Raw genomic sequence first — 18,320 nt, forward strand, 5'->3', positions numbered from 1 at the left:
TGCTACTAACCTTTACTATTAGGTATCAGATAAACTATCCTCCAATATCCTCCAAACATTTGACTATGTAAATCTCATGCTAAATGTATGTAAATAGCCATGCAACATAAACATTTTGCAACTTTTTGCAATAAAAAAAGTTATAACAAAAGATTGGTCTTCGGTTAATGGCCAGTTGATGAGAAATACTGAACGTGTAAAAAAGATGTTTTGTAAACAAAGAATACCTACAAAATCTTTCATTACTGTTATAATATATAAGTTTTGTAAATATAAATCTAAAAAAGTTATTTTATGACAAATACATGCATGGAAAAGTAATATTTTTAATGTTTACACTGATAAAAGTTGTCTTGTCCATTAAAAATATTTCGTATTTTTAATATTTTTTTTAATTATATAACTATATGTTTATTACTTTATATATGCATTTTATATATAAATATAACTATTCTAATAAAAAAAACTACGAAAATAATTTTGGCACAAAAAACTCAATTTTGTCCCACTGTGAGTTTGTCTGGCACTTAGTTTACAACTATTTTTTGTATTTTGTCGTCTAAAGTATATTAAACACACGTTTGTCATTCCGCAAATTCCGAATCGTATGTGTATCAAAACAAACAAAATGGCGCATCAGATATTTGCAAAAATAGATAAAATGCTCGTTACGGCAATAAATATAATAAATAAATAAATTAAGAAATGATACGTTTTGTCAATCTTAATATTGTATATTTTCATTTTGTTATTATTATTTTTTCGCTGTAAGTAAAGTTTTATATAATACTTTTCTTTTTTTGGAAATATTTAGTTCTAAACGCAAAGGAGAAAAGTATAGTTACTACAATTTAAAATATTCTACAAAATTAAAAACAACAATCTAATATTTAAATGTATACTTATCTTTTTTTTAATTTTTCTTTTTTTTTTCTTTAATTTGGCGATCCGCTTTTTTTTGGTATAAAAAGATTAACGTTAGTTCTAGCCTTTAAATTTAAGGTAAGAGTAATAAACATGTTTTTGCTTTGTGGAGAGGCTCTGCAAATCCCCAAAAATCTACATCAGACAATGAATCTCTGTGTTTTTTCACCTAAAAGTAAAAAATCCTGTGTACCCTATGTTACATAGGAACACACATAGTATGTGTTTGTTTGAATGTATTCCTATATATATACTCTATGTATGCATGTTTTTTTTAATATTTATTCAAAAGCAGTTATTTTCTTCGTTTTCAATTATTACTTAAGACCATGCTTTTAAGCTGCAGCAAGCTGTTTTTTAGCTTTGTCATTTTTGTGTTAAAAAGATCAAGAAAAGTTCTGTTTTTGTGGTTTTTACTTGTTTTTTTAATTTATTAATCTGTGTGATTTAGAGGGATATGAATAATTGATTATTGGGCACTACCACTTGATAACAATATTCCCATTTACATTATTTAACTTGATTTTGAAAAAGCTTTTGACAACAACTTTCTTATCTTGAATACTTGAAGCTTGCTGTATAAATGGGCCATTACTTTGTTGGATAAAAAACTTTCTGGAAAACTGCAGACAAATAGTTGTTGTAAATGACACTTACTCAACCTGGGTTTCCATTGAATGTGAGGTTCCCTAAGGCTTTGTCCTTTCTGTGTTACTTTTCATTAAATAATGTCAATGATATCCCTGAAGTAATTAACTCAAAAGCAGCACTTTTGCTGATGATACCAAAATCTTTTCTTCACTTTAAAATGCCCAATCTCTGCAAGAATTACAAAATAATATTGATGCTCTTGTTAAATGGTCTCAAAAATGCTCTCAATGAATGGAAATTAACACTGATAAATGCTTTGTAGTACATTTAGGACAGAATAACAAATACACACGCTTTAACAAAGAAACACAAATGTTGGGTCTAATAAAAAGATAATTTTTATCTTATTTAAATCTATACTCATTTAAAATATTATTCTAAACTCTAATCTGCCCCGATTTAGAATATTGTGGATCAGTCAATACTCCTCAGCTTCTCATAGACAGAGGATAAATGAAAAATGTATTAAGAAGATTTTATAAATAAATTTGTGTCTTTAATGATCTCCTGTATGAACAAAGACTGTTGGCTCTAAATATGACAAATGTCAAGTACAGACGAATTCATGCAAATCTAATTAATGTCTTCAAATGGTGCAATAATAATAATCACTATGAAAATTTATTTGAAATTGATTACCAATTTATTACCTATGGTCATATATTCAAACTAAAAAAAACATGTACATACCATCTTTTGTTTGTTGTGTATTTAATATTTGGTATATTAAACAACCCAGTAAAACTTATCTCATGTTGGAACATTCTACTTTTTATGTAAGAGAGTATGTTATCAATTTTGATTTAGTTTGTTAAGTAAAAATCAAGCTAGTCATATATATATATATATATATATATATATATATATATATATATATATATATATATATATATATATATATATGTATATATATGTATATATATATATATATGTATATATATACATATATATGTATATAATATATATATATATATATTCACATATATATATTCACATATATATATACATACATATATTATATATATATATGTATATATGTATATATATATATATGTATATATATATATATATATATATATGTATATATATAATATATATATATATATATATATATATATTTATATTCATATATATATATTTATATATATATATATATACATGTATATATAAATATATATATATATATATATATATATATATAATATATATATATATATTGTAATATTTAATTGAGAAGTGTATGTAGTTTAAAAATTTTATTATGTAATATGTAATGTTATTATGTAAGAACAAAACATGTAAATATGTAATTGTATTATGTAATTGAAAAACATAATATGTAATTAAGAATTGTAGTATATAATTTAGAATAAATAAATCGATTTTTGTGTTATATGTCTATACACCATGACCCTAAAATCTATTAAGTTAAATCCATGTCAACATTTATTTCACTAAATTTGTTTACATCCATTTCTGAAACAATCAGATCAAGCCTATCCAATTTGTTAGTATTAAATGAATGAAGTTAAACAAGTTAAAAGAAAACACTACTTTTTATCCTCATCAGTTAACAAAAGAAGAGTTGTTAAATATGCTGAAAAAGAACAATAAAATGACTCTGGCACAAACTTAAGACATCAAATATAGGACAGCATACAATTGGGTTCTGGTCAGAAATTCAAATTTCATCCGAAAAGTTAGTTTTAAGCCAAAAAATTGAATGAAGATCAAATCAAAAAATTGTTAACATGCTTTGAAAGTGACTGTCAATTGATATTGGCTTATATCAATTGTCTTAACAAAGATTTTAAGACAATTAAGATATTAGCATCAGCACAATAACAATCACCTTTTACCTCAAAGGTACCAATCAAGGTAGATTGTTAAAAAACAATGTGTCTTTAAAGTAAAAAAAAAACAAGAGCTAAATATGTTAGGAACATCAATTATTGTTACTGCGACAAAAAATATAATAACAGGAAATGATTGTGTACATGGTGAACAACATGGGACCACATATTACACAACAAGTTTAAATAATTTGCAGTAATTTTTAATGACATTGTTTAAATTTAATTTAAATCTCACATTTTTTAAAAGTAAATTATGTTTTACTTATTATTATCTGAATTCTCAATTGAACAACAAAAAATTGATAATTCTTGTGACAAGTGGGTGTTAGCTATGTTTCACCAATGGGTTTCATCCAGGAATTGATTTAGACATGTTCCTTGGATAGTGCATTCTTGCATAATTGACACCTGATAAAATATTTCCAGTTACCACCACATTGCAAAAAGTCGTTTTTATGGCTTTTTTTATTTTATTGATAATATATTTTTATTTATCGAAAACCAAACTATTTGGACAGATCCAGCCTTAGATTAAAAATTAAATGTATCTATATAACAAATCTTTTTTAATTACAAGTTTCTTGTTCTCATTACATCTTATGTTTATTAATTGCAACTTTCATGTTTTCAATTACACCTTGAAAAGGTTTAAAATTTAAAAAGTTTGAAAACTTAATAAAGTGAATTCTCTTTTTGTAAATTTTAAAGTTTTTTCACTATTTTTTGCAAAGTTTTTTTAGGTTTAGTTTTACAGTCTTATAAATAGTCTTATAATGCCTATGTTTCTACCCATAAGAGTTTCATAAATTTTATTATTCAAACATGATAGCAGTAAAAGTGCCAAGCACTCAGTCATATCTGTAAGGCAGTTTAGTATCAAAAAGGTGGTCTAGTAGTTAAAAAAAGTTCTTTAATTATTCCATAATCTAGTATCACAATAAATATTTTTTTTATCATATAGTTCGATGTTCATTCAATTAAAAAGAAATACAAACAAAATATTTACTCCTAACTATATCCAAAATTAAGTTAGAGCATTTGTATCAAAGTTTTTTTCTCCCAGGTAAGTTGCCTTCGCCATGGGAAAGGAGCCATACTTGCCCCAAACTAATTAATTCAATTCTAATCATAATTAATATCTTTTATTAATCTTGAGTTTCTCTCAAAATTTTAGTCATGTTAGATCTTAATTCATTTAAAATTAAGAACAAACACACACACACAAAATAAAAACTCAAGCTTTTCATAAGCTAAATACTGCTTTTTGTTGTTGTTATTTTTGATTGCAATAAGTCCAGGTCACAAGTCAACATGATTTTTAATTTTAATAAACTGAATTAGTTCATGCATTATTAATGTTTAATCTAATTTATTAAACTTTTTTTTAAATGTTATTTATAAAAAAGTTCTTTTCTTATGGTTTTCTCTATTTTTGAAATAAATGTTATTGTTTTAGCACAACCTTATCTAGACAATCTACTGAGGAGCTATCATGAAGAAACCATAAATGACTACATAATCCAAATGGTTATAAAACTTACAATAATTACTCTGTTAATTATATCTTCATTTGTTAAAGGTTTCTTTGTTTTTCTTTGTTTTTCAATTATACTGATTTTTTTTTTCTTCATCGGTAAAAAAGTCGTGGCATTGATGAAAAATTTAAAATTTATTCAACTTGGCTATGCATAATTATTTTAATGAACTTATTTTAATTAAATATAAATTTTAGATGAAAGTTGTGTTCTTTTAAGAATCTGGTTATTTAAGAATACAAGTGAAATCTTTGATTTTGAAAACCTGTGATTCAGAATCCAATATTTGCAATAATTAGAATATAGTGTAATGGTACATAAAATAATAGAAAAGTAATTATAAAATAATTTAAAAAAGAGAAAAAAAGAGACTATCATAGAAAAGATTTGGACTATTTTTATATCACATACAAAGTTTTTTTTGTTTCTAATGTTATAACTGTTTAAAATATTCATTAAAGTGGAACACCTTTAATGAATATTTTAATGAATTTTTAACCTTGCAACAAAATGTAATTATTAATCTGAGAGATTTTTTTTGTCTGTGTATTTTGTATGTACTAAGAATTCACAAAATAACTTTACCTTAAACAGTTTTAAATTTAACAAGTAAAAAATATAGTTTTGCAAATTTCTTTTTATAAATTTAAATATTACAAACAAAACTGTGCAAATTGATTTAAACATTTATCATCACTTATCAATTTAGTTTCATTTTTAAAATAAGACTTTGGTAGAAACAAAACAAAACAGTCAAATAATTATATCTGTTCTAATATATATAGTAGATGTAATAGAGTAAATATAACTAGTTTCATCTGCTCTAAAAATATTGTGCTTACATAAAAATAGTTATGTAATAAATTTAAGTATAATGTTGCTGTTTTTGTAGTTTTGAAAAATAATAAGTAAAAATAAGATATATATCAAAAAAATTTTAAATAAGTTTTGATTTTATTTCTTTATATTTATCTATTGTTTATTATTTCTTTATATTATTATTTCTTTATATTATTTATTATAGTTGCTGCATCCAATAAACTGGTAGTGTTCTGGGGACAGAACAATGGGGGTACAGAGTATGAGCTAGAAAAGTATTGTGAATCAGATGCATTTGATTTAATCATTTTGGAATATGTTTCTTACTTTTTTTCCACTTTAAATAATGGTACTTTATTTTTTTTAATATAGTAAACATTTCATAGCAAAAAAATGATTGTAACTGTCACTAAAAAAATTATAACTAAATGTGTTTAGAGAAAAATAAAAGTTTTAATCTTAATTTGAGATTAAAAAAGCTGCATGAATTATTTAAATACAATAGTGAAATATATTTATATATATATATATATATATATATATATATATATATATATATATATATATATATATATATATATATATATATATATATATATAGTATATATATATATATATATATATATATATATATATATATATATATATATATGTATATATAACTATATAAATATATATATATATATATATATATATATATATATATATATATATATAATATAAATGTATATATATATATATAAATATATATATATATATATATATATATATATATATATATATATATATATATATATATATATATATATATATATATATATATATATATATATAGTAGAGATGGGAAACAAACCGAACTTGAACAAAACAAACCGAACTAGAACCTTACCTACAACAGAACCAAGCCGAACCCGAACTTTAGTTGTTACTAAACCGAACCGAACCCGAACTTTAAAACTGTTGTGAACGAACCGTATCAAACCAACTGTTCTTGCCCTAACCAAGCTAAATAGAGGCTTGAAAAAGTGAAAATTTTGCAATTCGCACATCACTACAATACATAACATGCTACATTACCTAATGTGTAACATACATAACATAATTCATTACCTAATGTATAACATACCACGAGTTTAGAATTATTTTGTTCTATCTCTCATATTAAGTGTTGGAAGAAAATGAGTTAGTAATTTTAGTAATTAATAATTACTTTTAAAATATATTTTAATTTTTAAATTTCTTCTAAATAATTTGTTTAAATCAAAATTATTTAAAGCATAAGTTATTATTTCTTTAAAAACTAGCTAAAATTTTAAGTAATTTTTACTTTTAGAAAAAAATGAAAAATTTTCTCCCAACGTTTAAAATGGGAAATAGAACAAAATAATTCTAACCTCGCGATAAGTCTACAATTCATAACATTACCAACCAAAATGGAAATGTTGTTTCTAAACATTTGCAATATTGAGGTGTTGTTAATGTTCTGAGTTTTTATTTATATCTTAGTAATTAATGATTGCAATAATTACATAATATTGTAGTAATAATGAGTAACAGTAAATTAACTCGTAAATGGACTAAAAAAGTGTTGGAGAAATTGATAACAGACGGAGCGGCTTGCTTAGTACCTGCATCATGGACAAAGAGTGAATGCTGGACACGCTTCCGTTGCGTTGAAGTTGGGGATGAGGTTTGTAGCTATACTTACTGCATATAAAATTATTTAGTTTTATAAATATTTCAATAAATCAATAATCACCTGCATCTCTCAGGCATTGCATATTGCACACAATGCCAAACTGAGCAGCATTCAGGTTTGATAATTAATTGAATATCAAATGCTAAATAGAGTCAATTGACCTTAGTTATAATACACTTTATTTGATTTTTGTATAACTGTGAGTAATCATGTTATGATCAACAGGTTGTCAAGGAGTTTGCCGTTTGCAAGCAGTGTGGATTATGGTTGTCAGTGCCAATTGGTCATACTACAACTTTACAAAGACATAATACATCACACATCAATAAGATCAGTTCAGAACCTGGACAATTAAAAATGACAAGCTTTTTACCTAAAAAGACAGAGGTTAATAAATATAGTTTGCAGATCTTGCTTTTTCCTATTTACTGTTTTAACTTTTCACTTGCTACCATTGATAGCAAAATATATTTGTTACAAGTTGTTAGCAATATTTTAGAAATACAATGTTTTTTGTAGTACAAAAAAAAAAGGCCATTATGTATTGCTATGTGTTTAATGTCTATTGTTTATTGCTTTATACTTTACAGGTTCCTAAACACATTTGTGAATATGCTCAACGTGCAGCCCTTTACATGATTGCAAAAGACATTCAGCCATTCTCGTGTGTTCAGGATGATGGGTTCCGTCACTTTGCTCAAACAATGATTGATATTGGATCGAAGTATGGATCAGTGAAACTTGAGGATATTATGTGTGATCGAACAACGCTGTCTAAGACATTACTACCAAAGTTCTACAACGAATGTGTTCGAAAGCTGAAAGACGAACTTGCTGGGGTTACTCATATCGCAATAACAACTGATCACTGGACCGATGACATTCTAAAATACTCTTATCAAACTTTTACAGCACATTACATTAACAGCAGTTATTGCCTTATAAGTAAGTGTGTTGGATTGTTTGAGTTTAGTGAGTCTAAGACTGGCATTGCCGTAAAAGCAAAGACAACTGAAATACTTAAAAAACTTTTCCCTCAGACTATAAAAAGTGACAATTTGGTATTTGTGACTGATAATGGGAGTAATATGAAGTCGGCTTATCGCAACGATGTTAGACTTAGTTGTGCAGGTCATAATCTTAATTTAGCTGTTGAAAAAGCTTTTAAATCCTCTGGTGCTAATTTAGTTCATGAAATGATCAAGACTTCAAAGGAAATGGTGGGCTACTTTAAACATAGTGGGAAAAACCAGGAACTAAATCACACTCTCAAACAGGATGTTGCGACTCGTTGGAACAGTCAATTTTTTCTTTGCAATCACTGTCATGCCAGTTAGATCATGTCAAGTCAATTCTTGCTGATTCAAAGCAGTTTGACAAACTTGAGCAACTGAACAACCTTAATGAAAAATTGTTGCATGACGTCGTAGAATTTTTGCATCTCTTTCACAAGGCTACTGTACAATTGTCACATGACAATGTGCCGACGTCCCCTGATGTATGGCCAATCCTTTTTTATCTTCGATCAGTCTGTAAGATCAATGGTTCAGACAGCGACAGTATGCGTGATTTGAAGGCAGTTTTTCTGTCCAGTTTGAATGAAAAGTATGTTATTCATTCTTTGCACAAGCTATCAACACTTATTGTTCCTTCTTACAAATACTTGTCTTTTGTCAACACAGACGATCGCAATTTTGTTTATTCAGAAATGCGTAGTATGGTGGACAAAATTATTTCTTCTTCACCAAATCAGGCAATACGAAAGGACTCAGGCAATACAGATATAGACAGCTTTAGTGAATGCAGTCATTCAGATCAGCTGCCTCCTGCAAAGAAGAATAAAGCTGATCTTGAATCGTATGATTTGCTGGCAGACTTAAAAACAGTTGCCACTCCATTGTCTAACGCCGACAGTAACTTGACAAATACTTGGCACTGCCAGTGACAGCGTGTGATGCATTGCAATTCTGGAAAGACAATGACCGTGAACATAAGCTTCCGACGATGGCATTGATTGGTAGAAAGTTGTTGGCTATTCCTGCTACAAGTACTGCCAGTGAAAGAGTGTTTTCAGTGTGTGAGGTGACGATGAGTGAGCGCAGGGCTCGCCTAAACCCAGAAACATTGGAGATGCTGATATTTCTCAAATACAACATGCAGCCCTGATTACTAGACTGACAGTAGGCTACTTAAGCTACCGTTATCTGTGTTCAGAAAGTTACTGCTTTAATGTTTTGTGCACTTTAACAGCAGCTATTAGCAACTGCATTGTTTTTTAAACTTTTAAAGTTGCAGTATAAAAGCATTGCAAATTATTATTATTCAAGTTATTTGCAATGCTTTAACTACTTAATATTACTTTAATTTATTTGTGTTTTATCATTGTGGATGTAAAGCTTTGTAACTAATAAAAAAACAGTTGTGTTGATACCGAACCGAACCGAACCCGAACTGTGCTTAAGACCGAACTGAACCGAACTCGAACATTAGTTATAACCGAACCGAACCGGACCCGAACTTTAAAAAAAGGGTTCGATTCCCATCTCTAATATATATATGTACATATATCTATATCTATATCTATATCTATATATATATATATATATATATATATATATATATATATATATATATATATATATATATATATATATAGATATATATATATATATATATCTATACATATGTATATATGTATATATATACATATATATATATATATATATATATATGTATATATGTATATACATTTAGGTGTATATAAATATATATATATATATAATATATATTTTTTAGAAAAAAAAGAAAAAAGCGAAGAGTAATGAATGAAAAGATTGATTCCCCATGTCAAACCCTCAGTCAATGTAGCAGCACTCCACTGCGAGTCAGGCTATTTGTCAGTCAATGTATGTATATATATATATATATATATATATATATATATATATATATATATATATATATATATATATATATATATATATATATATATATATATATATATATATATATCAACAAAAAGTTGCTGACTTCAGAGTTTTATATTATTTCAAATAAAAGGAAAATATAATCCGGATTTATTCCGGATGTTTTACCAAAACAATCTTCCAGATTTTTAAAATATGACTTGGATGATCTATGTATATTTAAAAAGGCAAGACAAACAATTTACTTAAATTCAAGATAGAATAGTTAGAATAAAGACAAAAAAAAGCAAACATTTTATTTAAAATCTGAACAAAATTATTAATTATTGAAAACAGCAAAACAATTGTTTTATTTAAATTCTAATTACTAACTTTTATTAAAATTGTAAACAAAACAAATAAAATGAAAATTTAAAATAATAAAATAGTAATTTCTAAAAAAAAAATAGTTAACTATTATTTCAACATAAAAACAGCAAAACAAATGTTCCATTTCAATTCTGATCAAATTATTTTCAAAACAGCAAAACAAATGTTTCATTTCAATTCAGATCAAATTAGTTTTAAAACTTTTTTTAAAATTCTAAATAATGTAATAAAAGTAAAAAACTAAATTAAAAGAAATGGAGAAAATAAATTAAATTAAAAAAAAAAAAGATAAAAAAAATGGAAAATGAATTTTTTTATTTTAACTTCTAGTAAATAAAATAAAATGGAAAAATGAACGTTTTATTTAAATTCCAAATATGAACCTTCTGTTACAGAGAACATGCATCGAGTGCTGATACATTGACATATAGAGAAATTTATTTTTTTATAAACGTCTTCACTTCCAACAACTAGAGACACTAGCTCTTTAGAGCAGTGCCCATTAAAGTGTTTATAGAAAGGAGAAAGAGAAGCAACATTACGATGATGTGATAATGGTTGAAGGTTGGGTGTAAGAACAGGTCCAACTATGTTTACAATGCGTTTTTGCACCTTCTCTAGAAGAGAAAAAGCATCATTGGAAGATCTGCTCTAGATATGACAACAGTAATACATACATCAATGGATTTAAGATTTATAAATATAAAGAATGGAATCCTGAGTAAGAAAGTGGCGAGCACAATAAAGAGATGCAACCTTAGCAGATACTAACTTTGTAATCAAATAGATATCCTAGAAGACAAAAGGTAGATGACTCATCAAGTACATTACCGTTTAATCATATAGGAAGATCTAGATTATTGCAATAACAATTAGCTAAAAAAAATTGAGATTTATCTGAGTTTAAGTTTACCAGCAAATGAGAGTCCCATGCTGTAGCAGAAGTGATATCCTTTTAAGATCAAATGCTTACTCCAAGCAATCAGAGAGTGTTGGCTTTTTTATCAAGATAAGAATAAATGGTAGTATCATCAGCAAACAATGCCACCTAAAATAAATAAAATGATTTATGTAAATTAAATAAAGTATAGGACCAAGTATAGCATTTTGTGGAACCCCTGAAGTTACAGGAAATGAAGAAGAGTGCTGTTCATTGAGGACAACTTTTATACTATGATTGGTAAGGAAGGATTTAATAATCTTAAAGATGTTACCTGACACACCATAAGAATATAGCTTATGGAGAAGACCAAGCTGCCAAACTTTATCAAAGGCTTTAGAAATGTTGAGAGCGATACCCTTAGCATCTCCACATATGTCTAATGCACTGTAAAACTTATCAGTTACACCATATATTACCATTAACAGCCCTCGGAATTAGGATAAATGAGGTCTATGAACTAGGATAAATGAGGTCTAATGAGCTAGTAAGCATATGCTTATAGTTATATATAGGCTATAGTATATATATATATATATATATATATATATATATATATATATATATATATATATATATATATATATATATATATATATATATATATATATATATATATATATATATATATATATATATATATATATATATATATATATATAGTATATATTTATATAATATATATATATACAATAAGTCGGCAATAGTTTGCTGACCTCAATCTTTTAGAGGTCGACATCAGGTTGACAAAAAAAATTTGACACAAAGGTCTTACCATAAACATTAAAATAAGGTTGGCAATTTTTTGTCAAAAATTGCCAACCTTATTTTAAAATTTATATTTATGTTTTAAAATTATTTTAAAATTTATATTTATGTTTTTTTATTATACTTAAAAGTTAATTTAAATATTGTTTATATTTCAAAAACTAAATTTTTAGACAATTATCCTGAAGTAAACTTTACAATACATTGTGATGGACCGTCATCTCCAAACTATCCAATAAAATGTCCATCAATAGAAAAAGGTATAAAGTTATGCCAAATGAGGAAAAAACAAGTCTTGATATCTCTTCTTGGTTCCAGTGGAAAAACAATCACTAATTATCAACAGGGCAAAATCTTAGCACGGAGAATCTGGGAGATGTTTCTTGGTGGAAATGCTGGTCCTCGTCCTTTTGGAGAGTTAGTATTTAAAAAATTTTTGTTTAAATATTTCATTACTAATTCTGTTCTGTATCTTGCAAACATCTAGTGAAAAACAGTTCCACAAGAATATCGTTTATTTTTAAATAATGGAAATTTATTATTGAAAGTGACTGCTGTCATCTTGTTCTATTCAATCTAAAAATAGTTACTCTACTTTTACCCAGCCCAAGTGTGCATAAATGGAGTTTGTGCGCACTTGGGCTTGTACTTGTAGACGCAACCCTTTAGTGACTACTGAACTTTATGTTGAGAAAAATCAGGACATTAGGAATCTTGGAATCTAATATTTTTGAAACTAGAGATTGCAGTCACTGGCTGCAATTATATGATTAACTTGTGACGCTTTACAAATTAATAGTTATTACAAGTTGCTAATTTTTACAGGAATCAGCTGTGTAAATTTTACATGAAACAGCTGTGTACTGCTAATTTTTTAGCTGTAATAAAAAAAAAAAAAAAAAAAAAAAATCACTTTGATTAGTGCTCAACGCTTCATTAAATGCATCATAAAATGCTTTTATGGTGCATTTAATGAAGCGTTGAGCACTAATTAAAGTGATTTTTTTTTAATTATTTTTTAATATTTAATGAGTCTAAAGATATCTTTTTAGCAATAAGCTGAAAAAAGTAATTACAAAAACCTTCTCTTAAATGTTTGAATGATGATTATGTAGGAAAGTTTGTTACATAATCTTTATGAATTATTATTTTATTGCAAGGAGTGAACCACCTGGAACAGAACATGAGTACATGTTCTGCTATAAGCAGATCAGGAACTTAGTGCTGGTCATTGTCAGTTATTATATCTTATATCTGAAACGCTGTAGAATCGTCCTAATTATTTCAGTGATTGACAACTCTGTTAGTGAAAAAGTTGTATCGATGTGCACAGTTTTTTACAATTTTGCAATTGTACAAGTTTGTAATCGTTACAATTTTGTATCGTTTACAATGTCCTCGTTGTGGAGCAATAGTTTCTGTAATAAATTTATATAAAATTAAAAAGAAAAAATTTAATTTCTATTTTAAATTTCGTTTAAAAATTAGCCTTTTTTGATTACAATGATACAAATGCTGAAAAAAAGAAAATAGTTTATATTAAGTATTTAAATAATGTAATATTTAATTTAGTTGTTTAATATTAAAAGATACATTCCATTAAATAATTACATAATAATATTTTACAATGTTTTTGTTAATTGAGTTAAATAATAAATAGAATTGTATGATCAAATTCACATTAAGCTATACTTAGGCTTTTTTTTTAAAAAAAAGAGTAAAAAATGTATGTATGTAGTTGGATCTAGCTATATGTTTTGAAACTCTGTCATAGAGTTTCTATATTGAAACTACATATCGTATAAGTTTTTTCTCTTTATTACAAATACCACAAATTCCATGGTTGCTGCTCAACATATATGCTTCCTGATGAACTTACAAAATGCCTACAAAATCAGGAAATAAAAAAAAATCAAGTACCCAATCAAATTGTTATAGAATTTTGACTATTTAATGGTTTAGGTGCCATTTAATTTGGCTTACAATGTCTTTATTTGCTGATTTATGTTTTTTGGTTTATAACTTAACACTTTCAGGCTATTAGCAATATAAATTTATTTGCAGGATGCCAATAATTTCAGGGGGAAAAACGGCATCTTTTTAATTCATGGCATTTGTGTTTTGTCATTTGTGCTGTTGTACTATGTTTTCTTTAAGTGGTGTAATATTTTTCATTAACTAGTGTGATTTAGTAACATTATTTTTATATTATAATATACTTTGAACCATTTTTAAACAATATTTATACGTTTTGTATAAATATTGTATATACTTTGTTTCAATATTTTTTTGGCAAAATAATTTTTATTTGTTTCAAAACAATTTTTTAGTAAAAGAATTGTCTAAAAGTTCTAAATAACAAAATGGGAAAAAAGAAGACATCAGTTCTGAAAAAAAAAAGCAATTATTCAATACCTTCTGAAAGATAAGGATTACTTGATAAGTGAAATATCAAAAAAGTGTGAATTATCAAGACGCACTGTAAATCGAATCAAAGACAAATTGAAAAATGGCTTCCCATTAGATATTCAGAGGCAAGGCAAATGTGATGGAAAAAAGAAAATGACACCAAGAAATTAGAGAAAGCCACCATCACCAAGAAAAATTAGAGTAAAAATAGTGAAAGAAAAAAGATTTGCAAAGTTTGCATGGATTGGACATTAGAAGTAAAAGACCAGATATTAACCACTTCTCAGAAAAAAAAGCGCTTGGATTAGGCAAAGAATTACAGTACTTTCACTGTTGATAACTGGAAATCAGAAAGTCATTATAATACAATAATAAATTTTTTTTTAATATTCCAATGATTTATTCGTGATTATTAGTGATATTTAGTGATTTATATTCCAGTGTTTTTATTCTGTTTTCTACAGGTATGCTTTAGAAATGAGTCTACCATTATGATTAATACAACTTATGACTCAAATGGCTCATGTGAAAAATTTTCCAATGAAAAAGTATAATTCTGAATATTGTATAATTCAGACAGTTAAACATCTTCCTAAAGTCATATTTGGTCGGTAATTAGTGTTAAAGGCCAACTGTACATTGTGGATGGAATATTTAAACAGGACTAATACAAAAAAGTCATTAAAACTTTTACCTTATTTACTTAAATTAAAGAAGTAGTTTTCAAACATACAGATGAAAATATTTATGCAAGATGAAGCCCCATGCCACACTGCAAAATCCATTAAAAAATTATTGAAGTCTCTGAAATTTCCATCTTTGGATCGGCCAGGGAACTCCCTAGATCTAAACACCATAGAAAATGTAAAAGAGCTAATAAAGAGAGAAATTTTGCTAGAAAAGTCACAATTAGGACCCAATTGATTGAAAAAGTTATTTGGCATTGGAACCATAATGAACGTTCGAAAGAAATGGCTTTAAATTGCATTTATAGCATGCCAAGTCAAGTCGTGCAGTTAAAAAAATAAAGGGGGATCATAAAAATTCATGTTAATAAATGTATTCTTATTGTTATTTTGTGTATCTTATGTTAGAAATTAGTTATATTTCATTTATATATAAAATTTTTATCTGTGTTTTTATAAAAACATGATTTTTACCTCTAATAAAACAAAAAATACAAAAAATATCAACATAATAATTTGATAAGAGAAAAGCGGTTGTTTGTTAATAATTTAAAAAGTTGTATTTTTTTAGAGCTATTTTGGATGGTGTTAACTTAGATATAAAAGGTGGTATGGGTATTGGCTATCCAGAATTTGTTAATCAAATACGTTATTTAATGAACTCTGATGCTTCTCGAAGCTATATTATTTCTGCAAGTCCTCAATGCATTTTCCCCGATGTTTTAATGCACAGTACCTTTTTATTGCAAGGTCACAAAATAAATGAAGTTTACATTCAGTATTACAATGCTTATTGTTATATTGGCAGTCCATTTTTTGAAAGGAATACCTACAAATGGTTTGACCTAGCAGCAAATATTGAAGAACGATACCCTGGACAATCACCAGCACTGTTTGTTGGTCTTATTGCTAGCAAAAGGAAACAGCATTATCAAGAAATTGAAAAAGTTGCATCAATTTATGATGTAATTTTTTGTTATAAATTTTTTTCTAGTGTAAAAAAACAATAGGACAAAAAAATATTAAGAATTTGAAGTTTGTCTAACAAATAATTCAGAATTAATGTATTTAATATCACATATTTCAATAATTAGTTACTAATTACTCAGTTTAAGACATAAAACATCACATTCTTAGTAGTACTGCACTTGTTAATGTTTAAACATTATAATTTTTTTCTAGCGTTTAAAGACTTTTCCAAACTTTGGGGGTTTTATGTTGTATGATGCTGGCTTAGATGGACAAAATATAATTGGTGGGATTAAATACAGTGATCATATAAAGAAGATTCTTCACTCAAGCTATTTGCCACCTGTTTCAATTGCTGCAAATATTGTGGATGTGGTGCAAGAAATAAATAATTTTGTGGAAATGCCGAAACCAACACAAACTACACCTGCAGTTACAAATCCAACAAAGACTGAAGAAATTGTTAAAGTAACTGAAGTACCATTAACAACAATATCTACAACTGCAGAAACCACTACAACAGAAGCCACTACAACAGATACGACTACAACAGATATGACTACAACAGAAACAACTACAGAAGCTCCCTTAACAGAAACATCCACAACTGAAACAACAACTACAGAAGCCATTACATCCACATCTACCATGACCACTGCATCAACAACTACTCAATCTACCACAACTGTATTGTCAAACCTATTGGCTGTAAAATCATCACAAACGGAAGAACGAAGTAAGCTATTAAAATAAATATTCGTATGTAAAAATTTTATAATATAAAAATAAGTTTTGATAAGTTGAATTTATTATAATTTTTTATTTTTATTTAATATTAAAAATTTTATATTTGTTCTATATATATATATATATGTATATATATATATATATATATATATATACACACACACACACACATATATATATGTATATATATATGTATGTATATATATATGTATGTATATATATATGTATATATATAAGTATATATACATATATATATATATATATATATATATATATATATATATATATATATATATATATATATATATATATATATATATGTATATATATACATTAAATTTTTTAATTGTAAAAGAAATTGTAAAAAGAAATTTTTAATATAAAAGTATATTTATAAATTAATAAATTGCTTTAATAAAAAAGCAATCTAAATATATATATTAAAATTTAATTTAAATTAAATTTTAAAAATTTTATCAAATGCAACCTTCTTTTTAATAGTTTTTCTAGAAAATTGTTTGATGCTTCACTATTTATATAAAAATTTCTACAAACACTTATTTAATTTTGTATTTGACAGGCTGTTTCTCCTTCTGTAGGTTATCAGGAAATATAAAAGGAGGAACAGCCTTTCAAAGGCTGTTCCTCCTTTTATATTTCCTTTGGGGTCGGCAAATTATTGCCGACTTTATTTTTTCCTAATATCATAAAAACAATATCATAAAAAAGATTTGTGTTTGCCATAGACTACATGACATGGGATGCAGAATGGGAAAATGTAATTTTTTGCAATGAATAAAAGTTTAACATAGATGGGTCTAATGGTTCTATATCTGGAAATTCTCAACAGTATAATACAATACAAGAACTTAAAACTTCTATCCAACAAGCATGGAACAGTATCTCAAAGCTTTGTTTGGAAAATCTTGTAAAAAGAATAAAAAACCAAAAGAAAAAAAGAAAAAGCTTATACACAATCTTAACCAACAGTAATTTTATCGTTATAGTATACTTAAAACAA

General features: G+C 26.3%; 1 protein-coding gene across 1 annotated transcript in view; it reads left to right on the plus strand.

Annotated features, from left to right (window-relative positions):
• The first annotated feature begins 600 nt into the window (after positions 1–600).
• The window catches only part of LOC100211314 (uncharacterized), a 43,638-nt gene continuing 25,918 nt past the window's right edge, over positions 601–18,320 (plus strand). Inside the window, exons 1-6 of the mRNA XM_065807455.1 lie at positions 601–767; positions 4,888–5,010; positions 5,991–6,134; positions 12,662–12,905; positions 16,155–16,548; positions 16,766–17,288. Coding sequence (XP_065663527.1) covers positions 4,956–5,010; positions 5,991–6,134; positions 12,662–12,905; positions 16,155–16,548; positions 16,766–17,288 — 1,360 coding nt within the window. The 5' untranslated portion in view covers positions 601–767; positions 4,888–4,955. The remainder of the gene's footprint in view (positions 768–4,887; positions 5,011–5,990; positions 6,135–12,661; positions 12,906–16,154; positions 16,549–16,765; positions 17,289–18,320) is intronic.

Source organism: Hydra vulgaris, chromosome 10, assembly GCF_038396675.1.
Source record: "Hydra vulgaris chromosome 10, alternate assembly HydraT2T_AEP".
Taxonomy (NCBI): Eukaryota; Metazoa; Cnidaria; class Hydrozoa; order Anthoathecata; family Hydridae; genus Hydra; species Hydra vulgaris.